Source organism: Alosa alosa, chromosome 7, assembly GCF_017589495.1.
Source record: "Alosa alosa isolate M-15738 ecotype Scorff River chromosome 7, AALO_Geno_1.1, whole genome shotgun sequence".
NCBI classification, from domain to species: Eukaryota; Metazoa; Chordata; class Actinopteri; order Clupeiformes; family Clupeidae; genus Alosa; species Alosa alosa.
This window is the reverse complement of record NC_063195.1, coordinates 30,225,512-30,242,980: the sequence shown is the minus strand read 5'-3', so window position 1 is coordinate 30,242,980 and position 17,469 is coordinate 30,225,512. Positions and strand designations below refer to the sequence as shown.

At 46.2% G+C, this 17,469-nt stretch overlaps 1 protein-coding gene across 2 annotated transcripts in view; it reads left to right on the top strand.

Moving 5' to 3' along the window:
• cacng5a (calcium channel, voltage-dependent, gamma subunit 5a) overlaps positions 1-17,469 on the top strand; it is a 29,124-nt gene that overhangs the window by 1,476 nt on the left and 10,179 nt on the right. The window contains exons 2-3 of one of the 2 annotated variants that reach the window (XM_048248613.1): positions 14,236-14,482; positions 15,626-15,667. In XM_048248613.1, the coding sequence (XP_048104570.1) occupies positions 14,287-14,482; positions 15,626-15,667 (238 nt within the window). In that variant the 5' untranslated portion in view covers positions 14,236-14,286. The remainder of the gene's footprint in view (positions 1-14,235; positions 14,483-15,625; positions 15,668-17,469) is intronic. The other variant, XM_048248614.1, reaches the window with a different exon arrangement.

Below are 17,469 nucleotides of genomic sequence, written 5' to 3'. Positions count from 1 at the left end.
GGAGCTTTCCCAGTGTTTCTCAATGCACATGGAACTTTTAATTGATTCAGATAAAAACAGATGAATATTGATGCCCATATAATATAATTTGCACTGCACAATTGAAACAAGATTTCTGTGCATGTCCCATATCTTCCTTAGACTAGAATGTCATTATAACACTGTTATCATTTGCTGTACATAACAACAGTGGCATATACCCCAAGCTAAATGATCTCTCTGAATTAAGCTCTCTCCTACCTGTGCTAAGAGAACTGAAGTGCTGATGGAATCAGTGTTTGGTTAGAACATCTCAGGTGCACTAAGCGGGCATCCATTTTGTTTTGGGTTAAGAAGGGCAGGTAGGCTAGTGAGTGACCAAGCAATCTTATAAGGAAAGCAATAGCTGCTGCTGACCGGTGCTGAAGTCAAGGAACCAAGGTCAGTGTAGACCATCCTCACCTCCCCCCATGCAATGAATACATCACCATAGATTTGAAATCAATACAGACCATCATTACTCTTCTCTTGTCTTATATTCAGCTGCCTTTCTCAGTTTCTGAAACACTGTATGAAAATGCACCTCCCCATGTGATTGTCTGACCTGTGAGAAACAAGATGATTCATGAATCACAATTGGGAATGTCATGCAGTGGATGGGTACTTCTGCTCATGTGCTGGCACACTAATGTTAACTTTAGTCTATCCACGTGATGTAAAGGCTTGTTAGAATGCCTCCCGTTGTGCATGGCTTTGTGTACTGCTGTGCTATTTATGTCCCCACAGTGAACAAAGGGCCTTAGATGAGGCTGGGCTTGCTTGAGGTGTCAGTAACAAATGGATGTTTGAAGAAATGCATGTACCTAGCCTAATCACTAGGTACATACATTATATTGTGTCCCTGTGTGTGCTAGTGTTGTTAAGTTTGGTCAGGTCAGTAGGCCCATCGAACAGGTAGAACATGGGGGACACAGCGGTCAAGATGATTGTGCCAGTTTCCCGTTTCTGTCCACGTATATAATCAGCCATAATGCGGAGATGGGAAATCAACACGGAGATCATCTTTGTCATTTGAAACACGCTCACACACATGTATCCACACGCACACACACAAACGCGCGCACACACATGCACACACACACACACACACACACACACACACACACACACACACACACACACACACTACTGTGGGACAGCAGGGATGTGAGAGAATTTGTCAGACCCAACAGGGGAAACTGTGAAGCAATAAATAAGCAATAAAAAAGTGAGGACATGAGGAAAAGTGTAGGTGTGAGAGAGAGAGAGACAGAGAGAGAGAGAGAGAGACTACTGTTGGAAAGCAATGAACCTGAGCGGCTGGTCATTTTTCAGCAGGGCAGTCAACCTTGCTCAGTGTGTGTGTGTGTGTGTGTGTGTGTGTGTGTGTGTGTGTGTGTGTGTGTGTGTGTGTGTGTGTGTGTGTGTGTGTGCTAGTGTGTCTGTGTGCTTGTGTGTGTCATGTGTGTGCTAGTGTGTCTGTGTGCTTGTGTGTGTTATGTGTGTGCTAGTGTGTCTGTGTGCTTGTGCTTATTTTGTGTCTGTGTTTGCCTCTATGCTTGAGCATATGTGAACTAGTGTGTGTATGCCAGTGTGTGTCATCTGCGAGCTGCGAATGTGTGTGTGTGTGTGTGTGTGTGTGTGTGTGTGTGTGTGTGTGTGTGTGTGTGTGTGTGTGTGTGAGTGAGTGAGTGAGTGAGTGAGTGAGTGAGTGAGTGTGTGGACACCAGTGAGCCGCCATGCTGTCAGCGGCTCCTTCACACCTACCTCCGGGCTCTCCCTAATGTCTGTCCGCTAACCCTGCTCCGCCACCAGGGCCCCTGCCAGCCTGCCTTAGTCTTACACGCCTCCCCGTTCAGCAGCTATCAACTCGCCATCACTGCCAGAGTGCCGGAACATTCCACTGATTTGTAGCTCTGCTGGTTTTGAGCGAGTGGGTGGTTTTAGTTAGCACAACTCCACCTTTTGTCCTGGAACAGCTGGTTGGTGCAATGATGGTACACGGTGGTTGACACGATGTAGAATATGAGAAATTAGTCATTGTGCTGGGGGTTGATCTACAGCCTATTCCTCGCCTCCCATTTTGTTTTTCCTTTTCATGTCATTTCCTCTTGGAAACCCCAGGAGATGAGTCATGCAGGAAATAGCTGAATTAATACATTTGAAATGCATTATCGGAGGAAGCATTTGTCATGCAATACCAATGCTTGGCCAATCTAGGATATCAAACACGTATAGACATACGTATTATGTTCAACACGTTTTTTTCCTCTCACAAAAAGTATTCAGTCTTCCCAGAGTTCAGTCTTCCCAAACCATGTGTGCTATAGAAAGGCCTCTGTACATGTAAATGAATAGACACATCCTGCAGGCCACCTGAGTGTGCAGAGTGCTGTATGGTGCTCCTCCGTGCTTGATGACGTGTGACTCTTCAGAGCAGCTGTGCTGTGAATTGAACATGGTGTAGATGGAGGCGTGCCAATCCAGCCTCCACTCCATCACTCAATCAGTTACTATGACCACAGCCCCCTGAGGACCCCCCCGTCCCCATCTGAAAAGAGTTGTGTGTCAGGGAGAGTCCCTGTTGTACATCACAAACACACTAATGGTGCATTCACACCAGAGTTAACTAGAAAACAGTGGTCTGGGGGATGGTTCGTTAAAACTCCGGTGCAGTTTGAATGCTATTTTCTTTTTTAAATAAACTGCCGTTTTTGCAACGTTGCGCAGCAATATTGCTAAATATAAGCTAGTGTTTATGACATAAACGGACCTGGTTCCGCAAACAAAAATGTAATGTGAACGGAGACCAGCTGGGTCAGGGCTAGGGGGGTGTAATCGTACTCGGGTACGGTCCAGTTAAACGGACCCAGTTGTGAAGGCAACCTAACACAGCCAGGCAGCTAGCTGAGTCCCACAGCTGTGCATGAATAGTAAGGAAAGCGTTGGGGTGGAGTGCATACCAAGAAAAAAACCTTTCAGCCTTTCAGTTATGCTGATGACCGTTAGGGTCAGGGGTCAGTCAGGGGTCACTGATGCTGCACGCAGTGCATGTTGCTGCAGCGCCAACCTCCCTCTGCCAACCCAGCTGGTGGTCCCATGTCCACAACCTGTCGTGCATCCAACAAAATGGAATAAATGTATTTTAAAGCGTGTCTCACAGATGCTAATGAGAGTCTGTAGACACGGGTCAGCCTCCCTGGCCAACTTCCCTTCATTTTCCGCTGCATTTGATAGAGGTGCAGGGAATTATTAAATGTGGAGAGCTGTAATAACCTTTTTGCTCCTTCCTCTCAGGTCGTATTTTCCCGGAGCCATCAAACTCCGTTTCGCAGGAATATCGTCACGACTTTTTAATTAAATTTCAAATCTCACTCGAAACAGATAAGAGGAGAGCCCTTCGCCTCTGCTCCCGTCCACTCTGGTATCTCAGAGGGAGACTCGAGAGTCCCTCCTCCCTATCTGCTGCACTAACAGATATGAGTCACGCTCAAGTTCAACTTTTCAAATGCCACTTATGTAGGACATTCAGACATGTTGGTGTTTGACGTTCACTTATAGGCCAAGTCCTGGCGTTTTCATTTTTTTCCGTGTGATGTGGGGAGCTGTGCATGACCCGTGGTGTTGTTGTTTTTAGGAGTTTGTCAGTGATTGGTAATTGAAAAGTAAAATGGCTGACACGTCTGATTAGCTGCCTAACAGAGCTACTGAGTGACACGATACAGATGGTGCAGATAAACAGCTGAGGAGGAATGAGGATGTGCTGCCAAGAGGAGAGAGAGAGAGAGAGAGAGAGAGAGAGAGAGAGAGAGAGAGGCAATGTCTGGCAGAGGTCTGTGGATCACTCTCTGGCCCCCACTCTGGTGACACAGAGACCAGCTCTAGCATCCTCTGGGCTGGGGATTCAACCCACTATATGAGAGACCCAAGGGGGCTGGAGGCAAACATGTTGTTGTGTGTTGACACGGGGTTTGCATTTACCGGACAAATGCCCACACTGACGGAGGCCTCTGTGGTTGCATGGCATTGACTCGCAGTATTTATGTGTCATTTGGGGAGAAGGAGAAAAGGTTGTGAGACATGGGTATGGCTTGAGAGCAGGACTGTGAAATGTGCACAGCGATGTAGCAACTCTCCTAGTGACACAGTGAACGGATGGCAGCGTTTACTTTGGGCACGGAGCATGAGTGAGAGAGAGAGCATGCACGCGAGTGAGTGAGAGAGAGAGAAAGAGAGAGAGAGAGAGAGAGTGGTAGTAGAGGAAGAAAGAAAGAAAGAGAGAGCCCACAGTGGGAGAGCGCTGGTGCGTTTTGTAGGTCAGGGAGACTCCTCCTGACAGATAAGGGTTAGCCAGGCCCTTTAGTGCTGCGCTACTGCTGAGTGGAGCGGTGAGGGGAGAGGAAGGGAGGAGAGAGAAGGATAGGAGAGGAGGGGGCCTGCATCTTTAGGGGCCTGTGGGGGTCCGCCGCTCTCAAGCATGGCTGAGCAAACACACACTTCAAAACCGGATCTCCCCGGCCGCGGCACATGTAAGAAGGTACCTGGGAGCAGCCGTTGATCTGATCCGAGTGAATTGCGCTGACAACCTCACCGGACAAGCAAGGCGGAAGATGACCACATGCTTGCCCACGCACAGACAGACAGACAGACAGGGTAAAATTGCGGTCACTTGGTCACATACACACACAAACACTTAGGCCTACATTATACAGCATGTGTACACACACACACACACACACACACTTAAGCATTTACATGCACACACACACAAATGTCACTCTATGTGGATCATCTGAGGATGATAATTCCCCCGTTTGTCTTGGCTTCCTTGTTTCCCTGCAGCCATGACCGTTTCGCTGATGGCCAGATCGTGTTTCAGGCATCTTGGACACAAGCCCTGCATAGTATATGTGCAGTAAAAGCCTGCGTTGCATTCTCCCTAAGCATTCATGGTGTGTCTGCGCATGATGCAACGGGTTAAAAGCTGGGAGCAGTTCCACAGTATGACATTTCTTATGCACAGAAACACACTCGTAGGCTTGTTTAGTATTCACGACCTCTTCCAGTGAAATACAGGAAGTTATTTCCTCTTAAATTGCCATCCCATTAAGCTATGAGGCTGCACTTTAATATGTAGGCACCCGTAGCTCTCTGGATGACAAAATCAAAAAGCCATGATTTGTTTCTGTTGTGTGTGTGTGTGTGTGTGTGTGTGTTTGTGCCTATGTCTTTGTATGTGAGTGTGAGTGTGTGTGCACATGTCAGCACCTACACTACATGTAGGTGTTTGTGTCAACACCAAGCCTCTGCATTTTTTCCATCATTGACTTTAGTATGGGGAAGGGGCGTTTTGTAGGAGCTGTGAACTCTTTTTAATTGAAGCTGATGAGGCTGGATGCGTGGTATTGAGCAGTGCAGGCCACTGACCTACTTTGCGCACACCCACCCAGCCCCGCCACTCTCCAGCACATCGGTCGGGCTGCAGTCTGACATCACCGCCACTAGGACCGCCGCCGCCGCCGCCACCGCCACCGCGGCTGTGTGTCTAAGGCCTGAGGTGGACGGCGGCGATGGCTCTAGTAAACAGCCGCCCTTCCTGCTCTCCTCTCCGCGCTAGCTGATAACTTCAATGTTAATGTCCCTGTCGTTAGAGCACAAGCTGACATTAGCGTTACACACTGCAGATTCTACAAGTTAAAAGAATTAGCGGCTGTTGTGAATTCTCTGCTACTTAATCCTTCGTGCAGATATGTGTTATTTTTTTGAAAAGGGCAATACATAATAGTCGTTATTGACGCTGTCACACTGTTTTGACGGCAAACCTTTGACATTTCAAACATGTTGAAGGCTCAAGATTGGTCAGAAATGAGGATGCAAGTAGTGAGCCACAGATTGACACCCAGGTCTGTGATGACAAGCTTTAGTGTTGATGCGTGAGCCACTCTGACTTTGAGGTATCACTAAGTGTTAGCGGATCGCGTTAACGGGCCTGGAAATGTCACCTATGGGGGTTGTGTGCTGTCTCAGGGTGGTTTTTTATAGCGGCTGTGGTGGAGCATGGTGGCTCACTTATTTAAATCCTCTTCATTTACTTATTAAGTTTCTTTTAGGATTTCACTTGGCTTTTCTTCACTGTTGCTTCTTTCTTAAAGCACTTTGTCTAAAAGTGGGGATATTTTTCCCCCATTTTCTATGAGTTTGAATATTTGGCACTGATGTTTGTTTAGTGTTGCATTGGCATCCTCTGCAGAGGACAGACACTCACTGGATTCCAGTCACAGTCTCGTAGGCTCATGTGGATTCTGGGATAGCGTTCCATTCACACAGTGCGGGAGTGTGGAAATGTGTCAGATTTCCCCCGTCGTGGTGTCCATTGTGATCCGAGCCGGATTATGAGCGCTCCACAATATGTCCCCTATTCATGGCATGCAGCGTGCATTCATCTCTTCCATCATTCCGACACAACAGTGGAGGAACTGCCATTCACCACACACTGAATGGGGCCTTTTGTATCGGCTGAAACAAGCCTGTGGCGAGATCTCGGCGATAAAGATCCGTGTTAACTGAGGAATCAGACATCATCAATCAACCCTCTCTTTCCCTTCCTCTTTTTCTGTAATCCTGAACGGTCATATCGGGCATCGCTCCTGCCACAAATGCAGACCGCTTCTGTAGCTAATAGCAGCCGAAGGGCAAGTGGGGAGTTCAGACAGAGGTCAAGAGCCTGTGGGGTGCTGAGGATTGGCATCTGGCAGAGGCTTTGTGTCCAGATGCCCCCTCTCTCCAACCACGACCCATGAGTTGCCTCTTGAGGAGACGTAGGAGAGATGGGATGAGAATGTCACAGGAACAGATGTGTGAGGAGGATGTGTGTGCTGCATGTGTGTTGGGGGGGGGGGTATCTCAAGAAGCAGAGAATGAGCTGTGTTGACTTTCCTCAACTCTGAATGTCATTTGTTGATTCATGGGTTTGATGCGTCTCTATGCCTTATACTGGTTTGTGAGAATCAGTTGGGATTAACGCTTCCTTCCTAATCGTCACATACCGTATATGGAGTGCCTGGTTTGTATCTGTGTGGTGTGTCATAAAGAGCTAAAAAAACAATAATGTCTAAGGAAGGATGATCATATAGGCCTTTAATTTGTATAGGAGAGACATTTTCCCACATCTATAAACAGTTGAGAGATGGATATCGTTGCGGTATTTTCTGGCCAATGTGAAATGCACTCTGTTGTTTTGTTTTATTCCCCTGGTCTCCACTTCAAAGTCATTTGTTAATCCTGCCACTTGGCTGAACCTAAAATATGAATATTAGTGTTATTCAAAACACAGCGGGACAGCAGTTCCCCCACTGTAATTGCTCCTGAAAGATCTGCCCTTTCTCCTGCTTTTCGGGGGAGCTGTGGTCCTCACACAATCAAGGCGTTGTGTTTGGAAACCGTAGCGACAGCTGGCTCCGGGCCTCCGCAACCGTCCCGAGGTGAACCTCTGCAGTCTGGTCCCCACGGAGTATGTGAGTGGAGTGAGTCAGACAGAGTGTGTGCATGTGTGTGTGTTAGTGTGTCTGTGTGGGTGTGTGTGTGTGTGTGTGTGCACATGCACTTGTGTGTTTGTGTGACTGTGTGTGTGTGTGTGGGTGTGTGTGTGACTGTGTGTGTGCTTGTGTGTGCATTTGTGCAAGGCACTCACAGCCAGGTAGTTTAGATGCCATTTCCCTCGCCTAAAATGGTGGCTGTGAGAGACCCTAGCCAGGGGCCCACTTCGGTCTGGGTGTGTTGTTGTTGGAAATGAGCTCTTGAGCCTGCGGAGAGGACAAACATGCCGTGCTGATAGCCTGGGGAAGGGTGATGCAGAGGTCCATTAAAGACGACACAGCCTGCTTATCCTCTCACTTCTCATCTCCTCCACTCTCATTTCTCCCTCCCTTGAGAGGGAGAGACAAAAGAGATGGTGGCTTTTTCCTCTATTTGTTTTCTGAGGCTGTGGAAGTACACACACAAATCATACATTAACATTAACTTTTTAATCAACTTTAATCATTTTCAGGAAGAAAAAAAAAACATTGAACCTGAACCAATAGCTATTTCATTTAATGAATCTTTACCTAGACTTATTTTTTTTTTATAAACATGATCAAAAGATAATTTTTATAAAAATAGAATATTTATTTCTCACTGTGGGTTTCAGTGAGAAATAAATATTCTATTTTTATAAAAGCTCTTGATATCATCGACATCTACTACTTGACTATACTGTATAACTGCTTAGTAACTGAAAAGAAATTCAAAAGCAAACACAGGATTTGAGGACACTGCTGTGTCCAACGTTTTTAGCTGTATTACGACGTCCTGCTAATGGACTTCCTCCTATGATGCATGAGGATGACTATGAGTGAAGACAACTGCACCGTAATTGGGTTGTGATTAAAGAGAAATGTGGCGAGCCACCATGCGTGGTCGGGGTCTGTTTGTGTGCTGTGGTGCTGCTATCTGCATGCACGGCGCACTCGGCTGCCATCATTAGAGCCCATTACCACATTAACACAATTATAAGCTATTATGTCCAGCGCAGGAAACGCCAGCTGAACATTTATAGCATTTACGCTAAAAAAAAAAACCAACCCCCCCCCAAAAAAAAGGGAGTCTATCTGTGTAAATGATGATGATCGTGACTTCATGTGAAATGTTTTGAGGAGGCCGTTAAAAGCAGCCGCAGCCAAAACAAACCAGGAGTTGTGCTCTGTCACTGATGGCTAGAGACACCGGAGGAAAACGGATCACCTCTCTCTCGGCTGACCACCCTCAAGTCACACATCAACACTGCCCCGAAAACTTTCCCCAAAATCTCACACCTGTTATAGACCACCGCCTGTAGTCTTGGTTAGAACTGATCTAATGTGTCAGGTGTGTGTGTGTGTGAGTGTGTGTGTGTGTGTGTGTGTGTGTGTGAGTGTGTGTGTGTGTGTGTTTTTCCCATTGCCTCCTCTGTCTTCATTAGTCCTATTCAGATGTAGACTCCTGTCGAGCCTTCCTCAAAAGCCTCCCATGAGCAGAGCCTCAGAGGGGATGTGATGCCATCAGGCCCAGGGAGGAGGAGGAGGAGGAGGTGGAGGAGGAGAAGGAGGTGGTGGAGATGGAGGAGGAGGAGGAGGAGGTGGTGGAGATGGAGGAGGAGGAGGAGGAGATGGAGGAGGAGGAGGAGGTGGTGGAGGTGGTGGAGGAGGTGGTGGAGATGGAGGAGGAGGAGGAGGTGGTGGAGGTGGTGGAGGAGGTGGTGGAGATGGAGGAGGAGGAGGAGGAGGAGGAGGAGGTGGTGGAGGAGGTGGAGGAGGTGGTGGAGATGGAGGAGGAAGCTAATTCAGTGCAGCGTGTAGTGATGAGCCACACTGCTCCCTCTGGCTCCAGACGGCATGGTGTGGACAATGACAAGGGCAGCCACTGGCTGTGGCACTCGCTGTCTTTTTCTCACTCACACTCATCCTTAATCTCCCTGCTCCCTCTATCTCTTCCTGCTGCCTTTCTCACTGTCTCTCTTTCTCTCACTCTATCTCTTTCTCGCTCTCTCTCTCTCTCTCTTTCTTTCTCTTTCTCTCACTCCCTGAGTTTCCTTCCAGATTTGTTCTTTTATCCTCCTCCGCCTTGGCTGCCAGGCATTATTCAGTCTGTGGCGCGCGCACACACACACACACACACACACACACACACACACACACACACACACACACACACACACCACATGCACACACATGCCCAGAAGCACAAACAAAAACACATTAGTATAACTTGTTCAGAGAAGAAGAAGAGGAACACCCCACTAACAGTCAATTATGCATGCAGATATATCTCTCTCTCCACTCAGTCTATACTCTCTCTCTCTCTCTCTCTCTCTCTCTCTCTCTCTCTCTCTCTCTCTCTCACACCTCTCTCGCTCTCTCTCTCTCTCACACACACACACACACACACACACACACACACACACACACACACACACTCCTTAATCAGAGCAGTTATCCCTCTCTGATTGCACAGGAGCCCAGGTGTGAGTGAGACGTAGACAGATGGAGGATGAGACTCCACTCTTCTCCTCACGGCGCAAGCGTCCTGTCTAACACTTTCCAGCTGTTTCTTTCACACGCACTTCCCCGCATGTAAGCAAGAAATCTCCCCGTGAAAAGATCTCATGCTCCAATTTCTCCCTTTTATCTCTCTCTCTTTCATTACTATATCTGTCTTTCCCCCTCTTCTTCCTGCCCTGGCTTTATCCCTCTCCGCTCTCTCTCTTTCTCCCCCCTCTGTCTTTCTCTCTTCCTCTCTCCCTCCCCCTCTCTTTCTCTCCTCCTCTCTCCCTCTCTTTTTCTCACCCCCCTCTCTCTCTTTCTTCCCCCATCTCTCTTTCTCTCCTCCTCTCTCCCTCTCTTTCTCATCCACCTCTCTGCCCCTCTTTAACTCTGTCTGATGATGGCTGCCCTGTGTGTGTGTGTGTGTGTGTGTGTGTGTGTGTGTGTGTGTGTGTGTGTGTGATGGAAATAGATGGGATGTGTGCTGCTGCTGCTGCTGGTGATGGTGGTGGCACGAAGCGCTGCCAATTAGAGGCTGAAAGGTGCAGTCTGCCGACACCGAGTGCAGCGAAAAAACTCCACCCTGGGAGAAAGGCATATTAGCACCTGAAAAGAGGTAGAGAGCAAGAAAGAGAGAGAGAGGGTGAGAAAGAGGGGAGAGAGAGAAGGAGATACGGAGAGGAGAGAGAGAGTAGTGGAGAGAGAGAGGGTATTGTTGCCATTGTTGACACTACCAAAAATGGTGCATACTACTTATGTAAAATTGGAGACCATCTATCCGAGGAGGTAATTCTTTGTGGATTTACTGGTCACACAAGTGTCTCCGGTGTCTGTGAGTGTACGTGATTTCAGAGTGCTGAATGTCACTGGGTAAATATCAATGAATGTCAAACCCACCAGCCAAGCCCTGGAAAGCGTTATGTAAACACACACAGAGAAAGGAGCAATACGGCACCAGAGCACCATATTTGCTTCACAGTTCCCCACATCAAATATCTCAGCTGACTTGTTTTAGGACAGGCTGGTGGGTATTAGTTGTAAACATTTGCAAACACTTTGGAAAATACAGTTCAGTTTTTGGTGAGTGTTTGTGTGGGTTGGGGTCTGAAGGTTTGTTTGTTTTTCCCTTGCTAGTTGTAATAGGTGATATTTTCAAGCAATTTTGCTGTATTATTTGTTATTGTGAAATACAGAAGGAAGAAGCTACTGGTTTGCCGAGCAACATATGACACAGAACTGGGTTTTAGACATCAGACTTCATGGAGCAGAAAAATCATAAAGGAGCTTAGCTATGCAGTGGTAATGTATGCTGCTCATATAAGCAGCCATGGTCACGTGAGCAGACATACGCTTTGGCTGGCTGTTGGCTCTCCATGAAGCCATGGAGCTTTGCATGCATCATCAGCCCTCTCACACTGGGAATCTCTCTCTCTCTCACACACACACACACACACACACACACACACACACACACACACACACACACACACACACACACACACAAACATACATACACACACACACACACACACACACACACACACATACACACACACTCTAATTATACATCCTCAGCACAGTAATACCAGAGACGAGACCAAAGCTAACTAGACAATCTTTGGTAATACTCTGGCCTTGTCCATGTGTAAAAACTGAAAATAATTCCGTCCACATAGATACCAAAAAACAGTTTTTGAAGGCTTTCAGAAACATATCAGTCAAACAGATGGGGATATTGGCCAATCGGAGACTAGAGAACATTTTAAAGAAAAGGGAAAACGTTATGTCTAAACTCTCAACCCAAAAACTTTCTTTCCCCCTGTACACAAGCAAACACGAAAATGGAGTTTTCCCTAATCTCCACTTCGGCCAGAGTTTCAGAAATATTAATTTTCAGTGACCCAAAACAGCATGTGCATGTGTGTTTGTGTGTTTTTGTGCCTGTCAGTGAATTGCCTGTGGCAATATGAAGACAGTGAAGCGCAGAGTTGCAAAGCTCCTGAGAAATAAAAATGACTCTCATTTAGGCAAATGAGAGCGATGCTGTTTTCATGTTTACATGTGGACAGTTCATTCACATCGGCATACAAACAACACAGAGGAGAATCATGCTAAGACTTGGAGCAAAAAAAACACAAGTTGCTAAACAAATGACCTCCGAATAAATAGGCGTTTTTTAGGGATGCTTGGTTCCCAGTTTAATCACATCTTCGCCAATCACGTCATTGGTAAAGAAAATTCTTTAGTCAAAGCATCAGGTACTCCTCTCAGCAGAGTAGAGCTCAGTCTATGAATGTGGTGGTTGGCATTCTACCATTGCTTAAACACTGATCCATTACATTCTTTAAGATATGTAGGCATGTACCAAGTTTCAGCAAATATAAAGGCTTATTGCACGACATGCTACACCATTTCCCCCTCCTTTTTATGGAATATATTTTTCCTTGAAAACTGTTTTCTGTGTTTCTTTGCAACAAATATGCAGTGCTGAAAATGTGGCACATAAAGTGCAAGCCTTCAGCGATCTCTTAGACGTAGACCATTATTCTCTTCATGCTGCATAGCTGCTCCAGGGAGACCATTTTCCTGGTGCCATGTTTTGTCTAAAAACCCTCTTAGGTGTAGGATAACATTATTGCAGTAGGAAACAACAGAAAGGAAACATTGTCTGATTGCAGAACTTTTCCAAAGTCAGCTTCTGAGCCACTTTTCTACAAACCATAAAGAAATATGTTCTTCATGATTCATGAAAAAAAATATGTGTATTATTACAGTGTACAATAGAAAGGATCTATCTCCATCTCTCTTATAGGCAGATGATTTGCCAGCAGTGGTTGCTGGAGTGAGCCTTCCACTTTCTCTATCTCTGTCTGTTTTTAATTGATTATACCAAGCTATTATGCCTCCCACCATCCAGGTCTCATTGCACACAGTCCGACCCTATTAGCATTTCAAGGTGTCTCCGATGGGGCCTTTGAAAAAGACATCGTCTTTTTGTGCTCACACAATGCTCACACACAGAGGGGAAACACACACAAATTGGAGAAACAACATCGACCCTTATTTTGTATTCAGCAGCGGGTTGGGGCTATATTTGGAGATATATTTGGCATTTTATTTTCACTTAAGGTCACAGAAATATTTATTCACCCTAGATGAATATTTTATGAGGTCTTTGGATGATCTGAAAGAGATTGTATAGCATTAACACACGGAAACATTTTCGATATGCTGGTCAACACATTTACATTTGAAATTAATTCCATTTGTATTATTTTATGGATCTCTTTTGAACAGGCTCTTTTTCAACCCTCTTGGTTGCACCTGCTTATTTCACAGCTACAGCAATATACATGCATCTACATTTTGGTTAACTTGCTACTGTACATGAAAATGTGTCCTTGAAACCACTTCCACAACATTCTTTATACTCTTACTGTATATCAGTCTCAATAAGATATTTCAGCCTGCAATACTAGGTGTGTGGTCTGTGCTGTCTCTGGTCCATGTCATTTTTTGAACATTACGGTAGTTATGTGGCCATTAATGGATTCAAGTTCAAGGTCAGATTCATATATCTCCTCCATCAGAGGGATTGTAGGAGGTTTTTTTTTTTATCCAATCAAGATGTACACGATATAAAGACGACTAAGAGCATAATTAGTGGACTAAGACAAAATAGCAAATCATTAGAGATACAATCCCAACACTGAAGAGAGAACTGTCATGAACATTGATGTTCATATAAATGTTTTCAGAATGGTGATCCCTACAGCTGAACTGACATGACATTGTACCACAGTGTGTTACTACTGTATTAGCATGTCATGTGTGTTTCTACTCTATTAGCATGTCATGTGTGTTTCTACTGTATTAGCATGTCATGTGTGCCTGTAAGGACTGATCTGATGAACACATGTATTCTCATTGTCCATGGTGAGCCATCGTGTCCAAGTCCTCATGTGCTCTTTGAGCTCAGCACCACCAACTGACCCACTGGTTTGAGTTGTGTGTTCTGTATGATGGTGTGACGTCCCCCTCCTCTTCTTCCCCTCTCCTCTCCTTCCCCTCTCCTCTCCTCCCTCTCTCCTCCTCCTCCCTCTCTCCTCTCTTCCCCCTCTCCTCCTTTCCCCCTCTCTCCTTCTCCTCCCCGCTGCAGCTCCTGCTAGTGCTCTTGGCGCCCCCTGCTGGAGCGGGTGAGTGGGATGCGATGACCCTGTGCGGCAGGAAGGCGCTGACCCTGCTCAGCAGCGTGTTTGCCGTGTGCGCCCTGGGCCTGCTGGGCATCGCCGTCAGCACTGACTACTGGCTCTACCTGGAGGAGGGCGTCATCCTGCCCCTCAACCAGAGCACCGAGGTACGCATGTCCCTGCACTCGGGCCTCTGGAGGGTCTGCTTCCTGGCAGGTGAGGCTGAGCGTGTGGTGTGTGTGTTTGTGTGTGTGTGTGTGTATGTGTTTGTGTGTGTGTTTGTGTGTGTGTGTGTGTGTATGTGTTTGTGTGTGTGTGTGTGTTTGTGTGTGTGTGTGTGTGTGTGTGTGTATGTGTTTGTGTGTGTGTGTGTGTTTGTATCTGTGAGAGACTGTATGTTCTGTTAGGGGAACATGTAAATAGTGAAAGTGCATAAGGTTGAATAAGTATGTCTTTAAGAGGTTTTGTATGAATGTATGTATGTATGTGTGTGTGTAGAGTGGTACAAAAGGGCCCAGAGTACACAGAGATAGAACAGGGATAGAAATGGCAGCTCAGTCACTACTATTGATTATCTGTGTGTGTGTGTGTGTGTGTGTGTGTGTGTGTGTGTGTGTGTGTGTGTGTGTGTGTGTCTGTGTGTGTTTTGTAATGAAGAAAGTGACCCTGTCTTGTGTTAGCCTGGAAAATCCAGACCCTGATAATCTAGAAAGATTAAGGGTCTGGCCAAGAACAATGTAATGGCCCAACTCGAGGGGTGGCTTGTCCCCATCTGCTCACATCCACTCTTCCCAAACTAACACTAGTAGCTCCTTCCCCTTGAATGGACCTGTTGTGGCTGTTACTTTCCAAAGCTAACACTCCTGCATCTTAACAGCCAACACTCACAGCAGAGATCGCCACTGACTGTGTTGTCATGTCAAAAAGCAGAGACTTGTTGACTTTGCTGTCTGGACACCACACTTGTTTTGCAGCCACCTACTCTGTCCTGCGCCAGACTGTCCTTAAGCAACTGCACTCTCTGTTATTCCTTTTGTGTACACATTGCCTATCCAGACTTTAGATTTGGTTAGCATGAAGCAGCGGTAGCATGGTTGGCTCTACAGGCAACAAATGACCTCTGAACACTATGCAGTTATGACCTGACTTGTACGTAACACTGCCTGGCTGTCTTACTAATGTTTTTTTAATGATAGTGACTGATTATTATGATGCGGATAGTGATAATAGTGGTGGTATTGTGATGTTGATGATAATGACTGTGGCGTTGATGGCAATCCTGAGATACCATACTAGCTCAGAGACCCAAGGGGAAGCTCCGTTAGTTGGCACTAACTTTCCCTTCCTCTCCTCTCTCAGAGACATCTGCTGCCGAGCGAGAATTTCCCACCAGTAAACCAGGTATCTTTCTCTCTTCTCTCCCAGGGTTCGGGACACCAAATGTATGCCCTTTCCCCTGTGTTTTACTAACCACTGCTCCACCATTTTGTTTTTCCTTTCGAAAAACACTATGGAAGTTCCTTCCTTTTTATTGAAGCCAGTTTTGATTTCGGAACCACTAAACCCCCCTTAAAGACACTATGCATATTCAAGCTAGCAAGGCTGGTTTGATTTCCTGGATATGATCTCACAGGAAATGAAATCTGATTGAGATTGAGATTGAGAGAGACGTCGGTTCCCTTTGCATATGAATGCCGCATCCGCAGACCCAGACATCAGATGGACCCATCCCACATGTGTCGGAGCAGATGGGCTGCCGCAGCCAGTTTGTGTCCTTCCAGCCCCTGTCCTCCAAGACCGTCGCCCACGGCGTTAACCCAGCTGTGCTGACCTGACCTTAGATGCGTCCTCATTTTTTTTTGGGGCAGAAAAACCAACAATGCTAAGTGACGGGACAATCCTCACAGGCGTTTAGTAACTGTCAGTTGTGCTAGCGTCACCTCCATATAAGGCCAGATGGCATCGGGAGGCTATGTGCTGAAGCTATTGAGTGGCCCTGTTGTTGGCTGGACCATGAGGACAGTCTCTGTTTGACCCAGAAACTGTTTCTCCTCTGCATGGAGGAGCAGAGTGGTCCAGCAGGGCCCCCGGTACACAGTGATAGAACAGGCGTTGAAATGGTTTCAGCTCGGTCATCACGATTGATTCAGTGTGTGTGTGTGTGTGTGTGTGTGTGTGTGTGTGTGTGTGTGTGTGTGTGTGTGTGTGTGTGTGTGCGTGTGCGTGCGTGTGCGTGTTATGTGTGTGTTTATTTACTGATTTGTGCATCTTTTCCTCTTTGTGTTTAAAGTGAGTTTGAGGTGAACTGAAAAGTTCCATTTGTTAGTGTCCAATACTTGTGTCAGCAGGGGACCAGATTCAACTGTACTAGTCTGTGTAGGCTGATCAGTTAGTAATGATTGTCAAAATGGACCTAATTGGGCTGCCTTTATAACTAGGGCTGTATAAAGGCATGGCTGACTTGTAAAAGTTAGATTCAATGACCCCATGCCAGGATAATATTGTCAGGCTCTATTTGATCTATGTGAATGTAACTAAATCCAGTTATCTGCAATATTACAATATTAGATAAAGGTGGGGATGATTAAATCTAAAAATGTATTTAGGTGATGTTATGATCACAAAACAGTCATAGCACATATGCAGTGCCAAAGCATCTCCCACTCCTGGATGCAGCTCACTGTGCACACTGAAACATGGCATTCAGCATATTAGTCTTTGCTCCCTTTCCCGCCAGAAATTTCTCTCTCGCGCTTTCTTTCTTTCTCTCTCTCTCTCTCTCTCTTTCTCTTCTCTTTCTCTTTCTCTTTCTCTCTCTCTGTCTCTCTGTCACTCTCTCCCTCTCTCTCTCCCTTGCTCTGAAACATTGCCGTGCTGAGCTGCATCTGCACATTATCACATTTGAAAGTAGCAGACAGAGCCTAATTTAATTCCCCGTTTCGTCAATCCATTTCCACGGTAGCCTACTGCCACTGCCATGGCAATAGTTGTCAGGCAGCTGCATTAAAAATCCATTTTGTCAAATCTGGGCATAATTTTAGTTTATGACTCTTTATGAAGCTGTTTTTTCCATTACAATTTATTTTTTTCTGCCTTGTCTCATTCGCAAGCTTTCTCTCACTGATAAACAAACATTCTCACCCGAGCACCAAGAATAAATAAAGTATGAGTGTGATTGATTGTCTTGATTCACACACGCACGC